At 36.7% G+C, this 12,691-nt stretch overlaps 1 protein-coding gene across 16 annotated transcripts in view; it reads right to left on the bottom strand.

The window, feature by feature from the left end:
• LRRFIP2 (LRR binding FLII interacting protein 2) overlaps nt 1–12,691 on the bottom strand; it is a 114,144-nt gene that overhangs the window by 90,029 nt on the left and 11,424 nt on the right. For all 16 annotated transcript variants that reach the window (XM_045297596.1, XM_045297593.1, XM_045297597.1 and 13 more), the window contains exon 2: nt 3,154–3,295. In XM_045297596.1, coding sequence (XP_045153531.1) covers nt 3,154–3,295 — 142 coding nt within the window. The remainder of the gene's footprint in view (nt 1–3,153; nt 3,296–12,691) is intronic.

Here is a 12,691-nt window from a genome sequence, read left to right as displayed (position 1 = left end):
TGCTGAAGGAGAATGAATTTCTGTTGGAATAATGCAAAGATGGATAGTGTAGATAGTGTTGATGAAAGCACAACACAATAAATACAACTAATGTCACCAAATTATACACTTAAAAATAGTGAAGATGGCAAACGTTTTGGTATATATATTTTACCACAATAGAATTGAGGGAGGGAGGGAGAAGACTAGTATACACCCAAACATACACCAATGCCTTTAAATGAAGGGAATTCTCTAACTTTAAAGCATCTGTCCTATGATAATGTAAAATTTAAAACAGAAATGCATTGAACTAGTCTGTTAGTCTGGAATTGCAAATTTATACTTATGTTCCTAATATATTTAGGACCTAGGCAACTGAGATGAATAAGAAAGAAACATAGTATGTAATCTAGGCTTTCACAGATGATGTCTTAATGTCAAGAAGTATGAAATAGTGTAAAATTCTAGAAAATGAGACATTCAGGGACAATGACTAAAATTCAGGTAGCTAAGACTCAGAGTTCACTGTTTAACTCTGTTTATTCTTCTGTGACACTCATGCCAAAAGAACAGTGAATGACAAAGTGAGAGACATAATATTTATTGTGTTGTCATGGTTTCCATATTAACAAATAAAAAGTAATGCTCACTTCCTAGTAAGTTCCATTTGGTACAAACTCTTAGGTATCATTGTTCTCAATTAGACCATAGAGTGTAATTGTGTTTAATCCCTTTTTTTGTTTAAGATTCTGGCAGTAGAGAAATAAATATTTATATATTTCTGTGCATAAACACCCACATGTAGGCATAATAGATAAAAGCTAGGAATTTTAAACTATATCCTTCTGATGTCAAGTAACTATTTCTTTGACTCACATCTTTTGATGGCAGAAATATTATTTTGGAATGACAGAGGAAATTTAAGGTTAAGGATTTTATTACTGAGGTTTGACAGGAAACAAGGGAAACTTTCGATTTCAAATGGTCTAACTAAATGGTCTAACTATCTTAGAAAAGTGAATTAAAGTCTAATAGAAATACTTTCTGAAAATGAAAGAAATTATTGTAATTCATAAGAATGGTAAAGATTGTGACAGTGAATGTTATACCAAATATCCTTCAGACACACTGAGACAAAAATAAGCCTTCAGGCTCAAAGTATTTATTAATTGCCACGGAGTCAGCCTAGACTCATGGCAACCCTATGTGTTTAGAATAAAACTCAGCCCATAAAAATCAAGGCTGTGATTTTTCTAAGGTCGATCAGGCTGTCTTCTGAGGAGGCTGTGGGTAGGTAGGAATTACCAAAACCTTTCTGCTAGTAGTCAAGTGCTTAACCATTTGCACCACCCAGCAACTACTAGAGCTCAATAATCCTTCCTTCTTATCTGTTAGAAAAACAAATCGTGGACACTGAGGATACTATGAGTTATGCTGGCCAATACCAAAAAAAAAGCGACCACAGGCAGGCCGTGGGTAGCAACTGAGAGGTAGGAGGAGAGGAGTGCTGTCCCCATCACATTCCCCACCCTCCTTTGCATTAGTTCAGCTGGGTAAATGAGGGACAAATGGAGAAAGGTCTTACTTGATGGGAGTTTGCTGAATTCATGCACAAATGCTGTTGGAAGGATTTAAATGCAAGCTTTGCTATTTCCTAGCTGTGTCACCTTGGGGAAGTTACTTAACTTTTCTGAACAATGGTTTCCTCCATTGGTAAAATAGAGGAATATTTATTAAAATGATATTTATTAAAGAATAATAAAGCTTATCTCAGAATTTTGTGAGAATTCATTTAAAAATTGAATGCAACATTCAATAAATGTTGAAGGTTAGAATCCTACCCTATTTTTTAGAGGAAACATTACACCTAAAAAGAGAGTTCAAACACTTAGTGTAAAAAGAGCCTGAGTTTTTTCTCCTTAACAGAAATGTTTGGAAGTAAATATTTGAGTACTTAAAATGTCCCATTAAAAATATGTGGTTTCCAAAATGCTTCTTGGTGCAAACATTTAAATCATGGTAAAGTAATATCTACATTCATTTTTATATACCTTTTACCTTTATACCTAAAAATATGTCAATGATTTTTAAAGTAACAACACAATTTTGTCATAACTTTTTGATAATATCTTTTATTTGCTTCAACACCCTCCTATAGAATTTGACTTCTAAATGCGCTTTACACAATTGATGTGTGTATGGATTGCGATAACAGTTGTATGAGCCCCTAATAAAATGTTAAAAAAAAAACAAAAACATCTGGAAGCTAAAAAAAAAAAAAGAATTTGACTTCTAATTTCAGAAGCTGAGCAGCTTATAAGAGGAAACAAAATAAGACTGCAATATGTCAAAATCTGACCTATATCAAGAGAAGATTGTGTAATGGGTAAAGAGGAAAGAGCAACAGTCCTAAATTTATGAATAATAACAAAGAGAAAGTGATGAGGGAATAGCTCTCACCCAAAGAAAACAATTTCATGAGGCTCTAAGTAGTTCTTATACCACAATGCTTTATGATAGTGTCTGCAACTGCTGATAGAGTCAGAAATGAAGTTGGCACCTCACTCGGAAATCCCAGGTGGGACTTATCTTAAATTTCCAATATGCAACAGGAAATGTTGCCAGTGATTCAATAGCTAACACTCCTTAGCTCTTTTTCTGATGTGTCAACTGAAACAAAAATGCCGCAGAGGCTGTTATTAACTAATAGAAATAAATGTAAGAGTCCCACAGGATACTTCAAAAATCAACAGCTAGGACACTGAACCTGAATAGACACTGGTCACAAATGTTATTAACAAATTCATAAAGCACCTGCTAGAACCAGATAGCCCAGTAAGTTTTTCTAATAAATTATCATATTTTCCACACTGTAATTACTCTAAATTTAACACTGAAAATTAACTGTACAATTCAATACATTCGGATAAGTACGTGGAGCTCTAGTCACCCATTGAATTAAAATGAAAAATTAATTTCTAAGTATAATAACTATAATTTAAACAGTAAAGTTTATGCTATGAACATTTTATAGAAAGTTAGCTACAAATTCATAACAAACATTCTAAAACTAGTCTGATGAATGACTGTCTATATCACTCTCATCCCAGCATCTTTACAGTATACTCTCATTTGTGCAACCCAGTGTTGAGATGGGTCTTCCAGACACACCTCTCTGGCAATGGTACTCAATGCTTCATCTTCTGCAGAAAAGCGGTCTTTCACAGGTGTGCGTTTCCTTCCAGAACCAGGAGTCCCCATCTTGACTTCTTGATGGTCTTCTCTGAAACTTGATTTCACTTCGTTTTCAGTGCTGAAATAAACAGAAACAGATTTAGGACATTTCCCTTCATGGAGTTTCACTGCTTGTCTACACATTCACTTTTAATAAATAGAAATTATATTTCTCTTAAGAAAGATTAGTCACCAGATACTTTGCCCTACTACCAAATTATTCCAATAAAGTTGATGTTAACATTTATACTAATCATTAAATCTTTTTATCACACTACTCCCAGCAACCTCTGAGAATGTGTTATATTAGCCTCGGGAAATGGCAATCAGCAGTAATCCCACTTAACCCTTTAAAATTATTATAGCTACTTCTAAAATCTATTTCTGTTCCAGAAAGAAAAATATCTCAGAAAAGCCACTCAGTATAAAACTTTGAGAGACCATACTCAAGAGTATGTAATATGTAGCCTTAAAGTTACAAAAGTAACTTTGCTTCTAGTGTAATTTATTTAGAAAAGCCAGTAAATCATTACCACACATGGAGTGAAGAACTTAAATTAACAGCACCTAACAACAACAACAAACACTGTGCATGCAACAAATATCTGAGAATCTCTTATTGCCAGGGACTGTGGGAGGTGCCAAATACACAATGATTAAATCGATGTCGTTCAGTGATTAACAGCACATCTGTGTACACACCACAGAATGGATGGAGCTTGAAGACGTGCTAATCAAAATAAGCCCATCTCAAAAGGGTAAGCTATTGAAATTGCATGCCCTCACACAAAGATAAGAAAAAGCGAAAATATAGAGAGAGACCAAAATTGATTAGTGGTTACCTGGGCAGGAGGGTGGTAGGGTACAAATGGAAGTTAGTAGTGATGGAAAAATTACATTGTTCAAGGGTAAGGTTGGACGGTTTATTATTATAATTTTTGTTAAGTTGTACATCTGTAAAAAGCTGAATTTTCAAAGTGTATGATAGATATATTTATAATAATAACAAAAATAATAACTGCTGAGGCTACTTATGTACAACCAAACACATCATGGGATATGATTCTTGAGTTTGGAGGTTTAGGGACATGGTTTCATGGGACATCCCAGCTTGTTGGCCTATAAGTGTGTGGGGCTCCTTTTGTAACTCCTCGTTTGCTGCACAATGCCTGGCTATTAAAGGCTTGCAAGCAACCTTCTAAGGCAAGTAACTGGCTAAGCATTGGGTTGCTGACTGCAAGGTAGGTAAGTCAAAATGACCAGCCAGTTGCTCGATGGGAGAAAATAGGACGCTTTCTACTCTGGTAAAGAGTTACAGTCTCTGAAACACACAGAGGCAGTCTATCCTGTCCTTTCAACCGCTATGAGTTAGAACTGACTCGATGATAACAGTAAGTTTGGTTTTGGTAGTCACCTAGAATAACAATATAAGGAGAGTGAGCAAATTGGGGAAGAGGGCATGGAATATGTGGCTAAGCGCCTCTATGAGCAACTGGCTCCTTTGCCATGAGACCAGAGGAATTGATGACGCCTAGCTATTAAGACTGAACATTTTGATTGGATATTCCAGGGAAGCTCTACTCATCACATAGGGTAGTCACGAGTCAGAACGGACTTGATAGCACCTAACAAAAATAAGTAAATTAGTGCACCTGTGGATCTCTGTTATTATGCTATACTTATTCAACAGAGATCCATTTTTATTAAAGAGAGGAAGAAAGCCTCACCTGTCAGGACTAAGTACTAAAGATGATGACGACCATCCAATGCAAAGGTGGGGAACATCCAGCCTACAGGCCCTAGGAGGGGGTATCAAAACCCCCCCCAGCATTTTCCCCCAAAACTATGGTATGTGTTTAAATATTTTTACAAAACATCCATATCACCTTCAAAGTACTCTCCATTACACTTAATACATTTAACAAATCTGATTCCATTCTCGTAAACATTTTTCAAACTCATCTGTTTGGATGGCTGATAGTACCTCCCTTGTTTTTTTTCTTCACCTCTTCTGCTTCATCATATTGCTGTCCTTTCATGTCCCTCTGCATTCACGGAAACAAAAAAGTCTCACAGAGGAGGTCAGGTGAGTAAGGTGCATGGGGCAAGAGAAGCATGCTGGGGTTGTTGTTTTTTTTTGCCAAAACTGGCACACTGAGATGGCTATGTGAGCAGGTACATTGTCCTGGTAACAAAACCAGTCCCCTGTCCGCCACAAATAAGGCCTTTTTTTGGTCACATACTATAATGAAATCTTTTCAGAAACTCTAAATAGAAAACTTGATTGACAGTCTGACCTGTGGAATGAACTCAAAATGCACAAGTAGACATTTTCGTCCTTTTGGGAAGTTGATGGACTTCCAGAACAAGGTTTGTCAACAATTGACATTTCACTTTTTTTGAAATGAGAAAACCACTCATACACTTGAGTTTTTCCCATAGTGCTGTCCTTGTAAGCTGTGTTCAACATCACAACAGTTTCTGTGGCATTTTTCCCAAGCAGAACACAAAATTTCACAGCCGTATGCTGTTCTATTCCAACGGCCATCAAAAAAACAAGGTTTGAGCAAAACTGCCTTTACAAAACAATTCACTGTGACCAGGCAATGGCACTGGGTAAACTAACTCAGAACAAGTTGCTCTAAATTCGCATAGCTGGGGGCAAAAAAATGCATGCTCTGCCCCATGCAATTCCAGTTTTTTGGGCGGTACCTGTGAAATCAATACCAGCTAACATCACCTGCCTCACCAAAGAGCAATTCCAGCCATCAGTTTAGTGATGAGTTAATTTAATGTTTGACCAGTATGGCTCAAGAATGTTGTTATAAATATCCAAATGGTCCTTGGCAGAAAAACGTTCTGCACCCCTGAGCTAATAGATTAGAGTGTGTAAATTTGAATCTCTCTCTCATACACATCCACAAGTAGTACAGCTCATTTATCTAAACCAAAAACCAAACTCGATGCCATTTAATCAGCTCTGACTCATAGAAACCCAATAGGGCAGGATAGAACTGACCCCTTTAATTTCCGAGACTATAATTCGTTAGGCAGAATTCCCATAAAGAGTTACAGTCTTGGAAATAACAATTCAAATAAATGTATTTGAATTGTGGTGCTGGAGAAGAATACTATATATACTACTCGAGTATAAGCCAACCCGAATATCTGCCGAAGCACCTAATGTTACCACAAAAAATGCATTTAAAAATGTGCTGGAAAACTCTGCTTATACTCGAGTATATATGGTAGTACCATATATACTGCTGAGAGGACAAACCGATCTGTCTTGGAAGAAATAAGGCCAGAGTGCTCCTTAGTGGCTCGGATGACAAGAGTTCATGTTACATATGTTGGAGAGACTAGTCCCTGGAGAAGGACACTGGAAAAGCAGAGAGGTGCAGCAAAGGAGGGGAAGGTTCTCAAGGAGATGAAGTGACACTGTGACTGCAACAATGGGTTCAGGCATCGGAATAACTAACTGTAAGGTGGTGCAGGACTAGGCAGTGTTTTGTCCTGTTATTGGCTATGCTGTTAGCAATGGGTTGCAGCCGACTGGACGGCTACTAACAACTCATTACAGGACTAGAAAGCCAAAGTACTGACCTTTCTGTTAGCAGTCCAACTCGTAACCACTATGCCACCAGGGCATCTTCATTTAGCTAAATGCCCTTTATTAAGATTTTTACCTCCTACTTTTAACAAAACCAACTGGAGAAGTTTTATTGCAAGGTGAACCACAAACAAAATTCATGCAAATCTGTCCCCAAAGATTTTAATATCCTGGAATTTACTTGTCGAAGGTCAAATAACAGAAACCACTCTATCAAGGCACTTTTTGAAAGACACTACTTCCATTGAAAACTCGAGCCATTCCTCTATTATCTGACGCCATTTCTCATTCCCACAAAGCGAATCTACTATGCTTGTTAACTAAAATGAAGACTGATGATGGCTTATACTCTGCCATACAAAACATATCTGGACATGATAAGTAAGAAAGACTCATTTAAGCATAAGCTAGAAAATGAATGTGTGACTGAAAGCAGCTGATAAAAGCCAGCCAAAAATCAAGACAATTCCTCAAAGGCAGAGTTACAGGATTTTCCCCAGAAGTCTCCCACCATCCTTATCCTTAGCATATTTTGAGGTTCATTTTCTTACTTGAAGGTAATGGTGTATACAAACACTAGCCACCTACCTGAGAAAAAAGCAGCATGCGATACGAAGTTTCTTTTCAAACTAAAGTGACAACTAATACACTGTAATACTATCACACAAAATTCGACTTTTGGCCAGCTTTCCAAAGGCTTGCTGAAAGCCACTTCACAGAAGCAGAAGACAAAAACATACACATTTTCTAATTCCAGAACATAAAAATGTTAAGAAAAGACTTGGATGGTTATATACCAAAGGATTAACAGTAGTATGGCTAGAAGCATAGGATTATGAATGCATTTTTCTTCTTCTTGGTTCTCTAAAATTTCAATAGTATTGGAAAATGGGGGAATATACTAAAAAAATGTTTTTTAATTAAAAATAAAAGTTTAGTATCTCAAGTCCAAGGTTCAAAGAGTAAACTGGTTGTTTAAAAAGGAGGAGAAACTGGACCCCAAATGGGTAGCACTCAAATTAGGGACATGGTATGAAGTGATTATATATATCTAAAGCTTCTGCAGGTGCCATTCTTTAGAATGCAGGTTTGCTTCTCCTCTCTCCTCAAACTCCATCTTCCTTCTTTCTCAACTAACGCTGCAGATCCCTTTTTACACATGCCGGGTTACTCCAAGGACACAGATCTATGTGAGAATTATCTTTTCTTAAAAACAGCCTCATGAAAATAATAATCTATAACTTATCAAGGGTTCATGAGGGAGGGCAGGGGAGGGGGGGGGAATGAGCTTATACCAAGGGCTCAAGTAGAAAGAAAATGCTTTGAAAATGATGATGGCAGTATATGTACAAATGTGCTTGACACAATGGATGAATGTATGGATTGTGATAAGAGCTGTAAGAGCCCCCAATGAAAGTATTTAATAAACAACAGCCTCAAAACAATTCAGCAGGCTCCAGGCTAGCTATGTGAGAGAAAGAGGAGAGGCATCTAGGATAAGCAGGAAATAAGAACAATGGTGCCTCTCATCACTGCCAAACCCACTGCCATCAAGTCATTTCTTTTTCTCTCCTCCCCCCCACCCCCCCACCCCCCATCAAGTCATTTCTAACTCACAGCAGCAGCCTTCTCTGGGGTTTCCAAGGCTTTGTAAATCTTCACGGAGAAGAAAGTCATCTCTCTCCCACGGAGTAGGCTGCGGGAGTTTGCATCGCCAACCTTTCAATTAGGGTCCAAACTCTGAATGAATGTCCTACCTGGGTTGGTTTCTATAGAGGGTACACCTAGATGTTATATGACTGATTGTCCTGGTCCTGTCCTCTTTTCCAGTTGCAATGAAGTAGATCACCACTGCCTACTTCAACCTTGTTCAAGGAACAACTAGTGCTTTTGAAAGATTATATAACTTGCACTCCATAGACGTGTGTCCTTACCAATAACAAAGGTTTTCAGCTCCTATGCAATCTGCCTTTTAACAATCCCTCTAACAGAACATCCCATATCCAAGATAAGGAACCCTACTCGTTTAGCAGGTTATGCAAGGTCAGTGGTTCCAACCCATCAGCCAACATCTGGGCAAAAGATGAGACTTTCTAACTCCCATAAAGATTTGTGGCTTCAGAAATTTTAGGGAACAATTTTATGATCCTCTAATAAGATTGCCAAAATTGGAATCAACTCAATGGCAGTGTGTGTGTTTATATCTGAGATATGGGGAAATCTTAAAAGAAATAAAATTCCTAGCATAGGCAATGGAAAACTGCATTTCAAAACAAAACGAAATGTAGATTCAAAAAAGAACGTAGCTTCAACGGCAACTTTACATATATATTTTGGTTTTGCTCCTAATGGACTGTCTTTATGTTTCTATACCAAGGAGGTTTCCTCAAGAACACTTTCCTGCATTGTAATCTCTTCTACTTTCCTTAGTGGTATTGGCCAATTAAAAAAGCTACCGCATTACATCACTCCTTACATTTTTGCCAGCTCCTTTACCCAGATAATGTCAAGTTGATTTTTTCCAGATGGTTTTGTCATTTTGTTTGTCTTCTAAAGGGAAAGAAAGGAAGTCCTTAAGGATATTATGGAATATACGCCTTTCAAAATAGACATTAATTAGGCTTTCTCTTCTCCAATTAATTTCTCATGTCAAGAAAAAAAACAGGCATTTTGCCATGCTAAAAATGGTGCTTCAGCCAAGATATTGTTCACTTTTGTGAAAAGAGACTGTGTAATGTCATATCAGCATGTCACATTCTAAATATAGCATACTTAGTGCCTGTCTGGATTCTGATAAAGGCAGCTCTCTCATACCTTAATACTGCATCGTGGAGAACTCGGACTATTGCCATGGTAGATCTTTGCCATTATAGTTGCCATGGTAGATGCCATTATAGTTACTGCTAGTCTACACAAAAACATTCAGCAGTTATTCATAAGTAAATCTCAGCATTTGGAGTGACACCAGGACTAGAGACTTAGTACAAATGGAGCTGTTGTCACAAGACAAAATTTTAAATGACAGGATTTTAGTTCAACTGAGTCTGTAAATGTCCTTTTTACTTCCTAAACTTTAGTTTCTTCATCTACAGAGTAGAAATAATAACTGTTCTACCTAACACGGGTAATGGGAGCCTCAGATGAGTTGATATCAGGAATAATAACTTAATAATAAACTTTAAAAAAAAAACAACAACATTCCTATCAAGTCAATTCAGACTTGTCGAGACCCTACATGCTACAGATTAGAACTGAGTTCCACAGGGTTTTGTTGGCTGTAATCTTTAGATAAGCAGATTGCCGGGTTTTTCTTTGGCCGTCTTGCTGAGTACATCTGAACTACTCACCTTTTCATTAATAAACAAGCACAAATAGTTCACATGACCCAAAGGAAAAATCTACAAAGCACTCTATAAATGTTGAAAGTGTCCTGAATTAGTAAAATGTTTACATAGTTAGCTTATGAAATTTACTAAAGGACAAGCCTTGCCTTTCTTTACAATTTCACATTTTTAAACTATGTAAATAAAAATATCCTAAAGTTATTTCCTCCATCATGCATTGTGTGATATTACCCAAGCTAAGAATTCTTGCTGAAACAAGGAAATGTCTCGGGAAAAAATTTAAAATGTCTTTGACTATAATCATTTTACTGTGTAACATATTTACAAAATAAAAGCAAAACTTTTAAAAATCATTTTATTGTTAGCTCTTACAGATGTTGTAGCTACTCATAATTCAATTAGATCAAGCATAATTGTACAATTGCTGCCGCCCTCAGTTTCAAAACATTTTCTTTTTTCTTGAACTCCTTGATATCAGCTCCCCTTTCTCACCTCCCTCTCCAGCCCTATCCCCCAGGAACCCTTGTTATTATACTATATATTATTGTTGTTGTTTTCTATTTTTACACCATCCAATATATTGTTCACCTACAATTCTGTTGTTTGTTCCCCTCAAGCAGGATTATACATTCATCAATATTATCAGCTCCCCCTCCCTGCCCCCTACCCTCTCCCCCTCTCTTCCCATACCCTCAGGGAATCATTACTCCTGTTTCTGAAGGGGTATCTATGTTGGAAAAGCAAAATGTTTAAAAGTAAACATTTTAAACTACCTTTTCATTTCAAAGTCTTGAAAACCCAAATCAATGAAAGGAAAAATAAAATCACACTGCCATCAAGTTGATTCTGAATCATAGCAACTAAAGAGCAGCGGTTCTTGTGACCCCTTTGGAGGTTGAACAACCCTTTCACAGGGGTCGCCCGATGTATAACAGTAGCAAAATTACAGTTATGAAGTAGCAATGAAAATAATTTTATGGTTGGGGGGTCACCACAACATGAGGAACTGTATTAAAGGGTCTTGGCATTAGGAAGGTTGAGAACCACTGATCTAAAGTACAACTGCAACCAGTGAGTTTCTGAGACCAAATCTTTATAGGAGTAGAAAGCCTAATTTATCTCCTGCAGAATGGCTGGTGGTTTCAAACTATTGACTTTGAGGTTAGCAGTCCAGTGCATAACCCACTATGTAACCACGGTTCATGGTGTGTGGCCTGATTCACAGGTGCCAGGCTCCTTAACAAAAGACAACTAAGTTAGAAGCAAATAGAAGCAGGGATTGTTCTATGTAAATTCTACCAAAAAAGACTGGTAAACAAATAATGAACTCTAATCAATTATATGCAATTTAAAATACTGAGCAATATTTAAAATATACTGTTATCTGCCACTTACTTCGTAAGATGAAATGATGGATGGATGGATAGAGGGATAGGTGGGAGATAAAGTATTAGAAAAAAGAACAACAAAAAAACACTGCCATCAAATAGCAAGTCTATAGGACAGGGTAAAACAGCCCCTTTGGTTTTCCCAGACTTTCTTCCGCAGAGCAACTAGGGGGCTCCACCAGGGCTTCTCTAAGATAAAGTATAGGGCAAAGTTATGTGGAATCCAGGAGATACATTCAAGAGTCTTCATAGTATAACACTTAACTTTTCTATTTCTTTAAAACTATATATAATAAAGTCTTGTGGAGGGAATAATGGGTAGGAAAAGATGGACAATTGGGTGATTAAAAGGCAAACGAACTGGAAGTCATAATTTTAAAAAATCTTGTTTTAAAAAAGAAACAGAGACTAAGTAATTACAACAAGAATTAACAAAAATTGTAACTACATTAAAATAAAGAATATGGGAAATGGAAAGAATGGCCCAAATTCCTGGGCTAAAGGAAAAGGGGAGTAGGTGTGAATATAAATGAGAGACTTCAATCTTGCAGATATCTAGATGAGATATTACCTAAAATGAATAAATTGTTAAAAGAATCCATATAAAAAATGAAAGGTCCAGCCAGTGAGGAAAGTGTAATTTGAAAAAGAAAATACTCAAAGGAAACCTGGAAGGCTTAGTAGAACAAGGAAAGGTAGATGATGAACAAACTAAATCTCAGCAGAATGTGAGAATCTACAATGGTTAAGTTAGATTATATTTTATAAAGTTAAATGTCTAAGTGAGAACATGTATAATTATTCCTCATTCATTCCACATTCAGTAATTCAAAGACTTACAAGAGGGAAAAAGATGGTGTCATCTCAAATTCTGAATAAATTCTATTCTAAAAAATGTAATACAACTGAAAATTTTTAACTTCCCTTCTTCATAAAATAATATATCAGTGATTACAATTCCTTTCTTGCTAATCCTGTTATTCTGTAAAGGAATTTTATTAGGTTGTTATGTTCAACATGATTCTTATAATACTATTTCATCAACTGCACAGAACCCACATTAGAAAGATATATATATAGTCCTGCGTATAACTTCACATGTTCAGCCACTCACTCACCCCCCCACCCCA

Source organism: Echinops telfairi, unplaced genomic scaffold (genome assembly GCF_000313985.2).
Source record: "Echinops telfairi isolate 266 unplaced genomic scaffold, ASM31398v2 ScPeMD7_7420;HRSCAF=8458, whole genome shotgun sequence".
NCBI lineage: Eukaryota > Metazoa > Chordata > Mammalia > Afrosoricida > Tenrecidae > Echinops > Echinops telfairi.
This window is presented reverse-complemented; position numbering and strand designations above follow the sequence as displayed.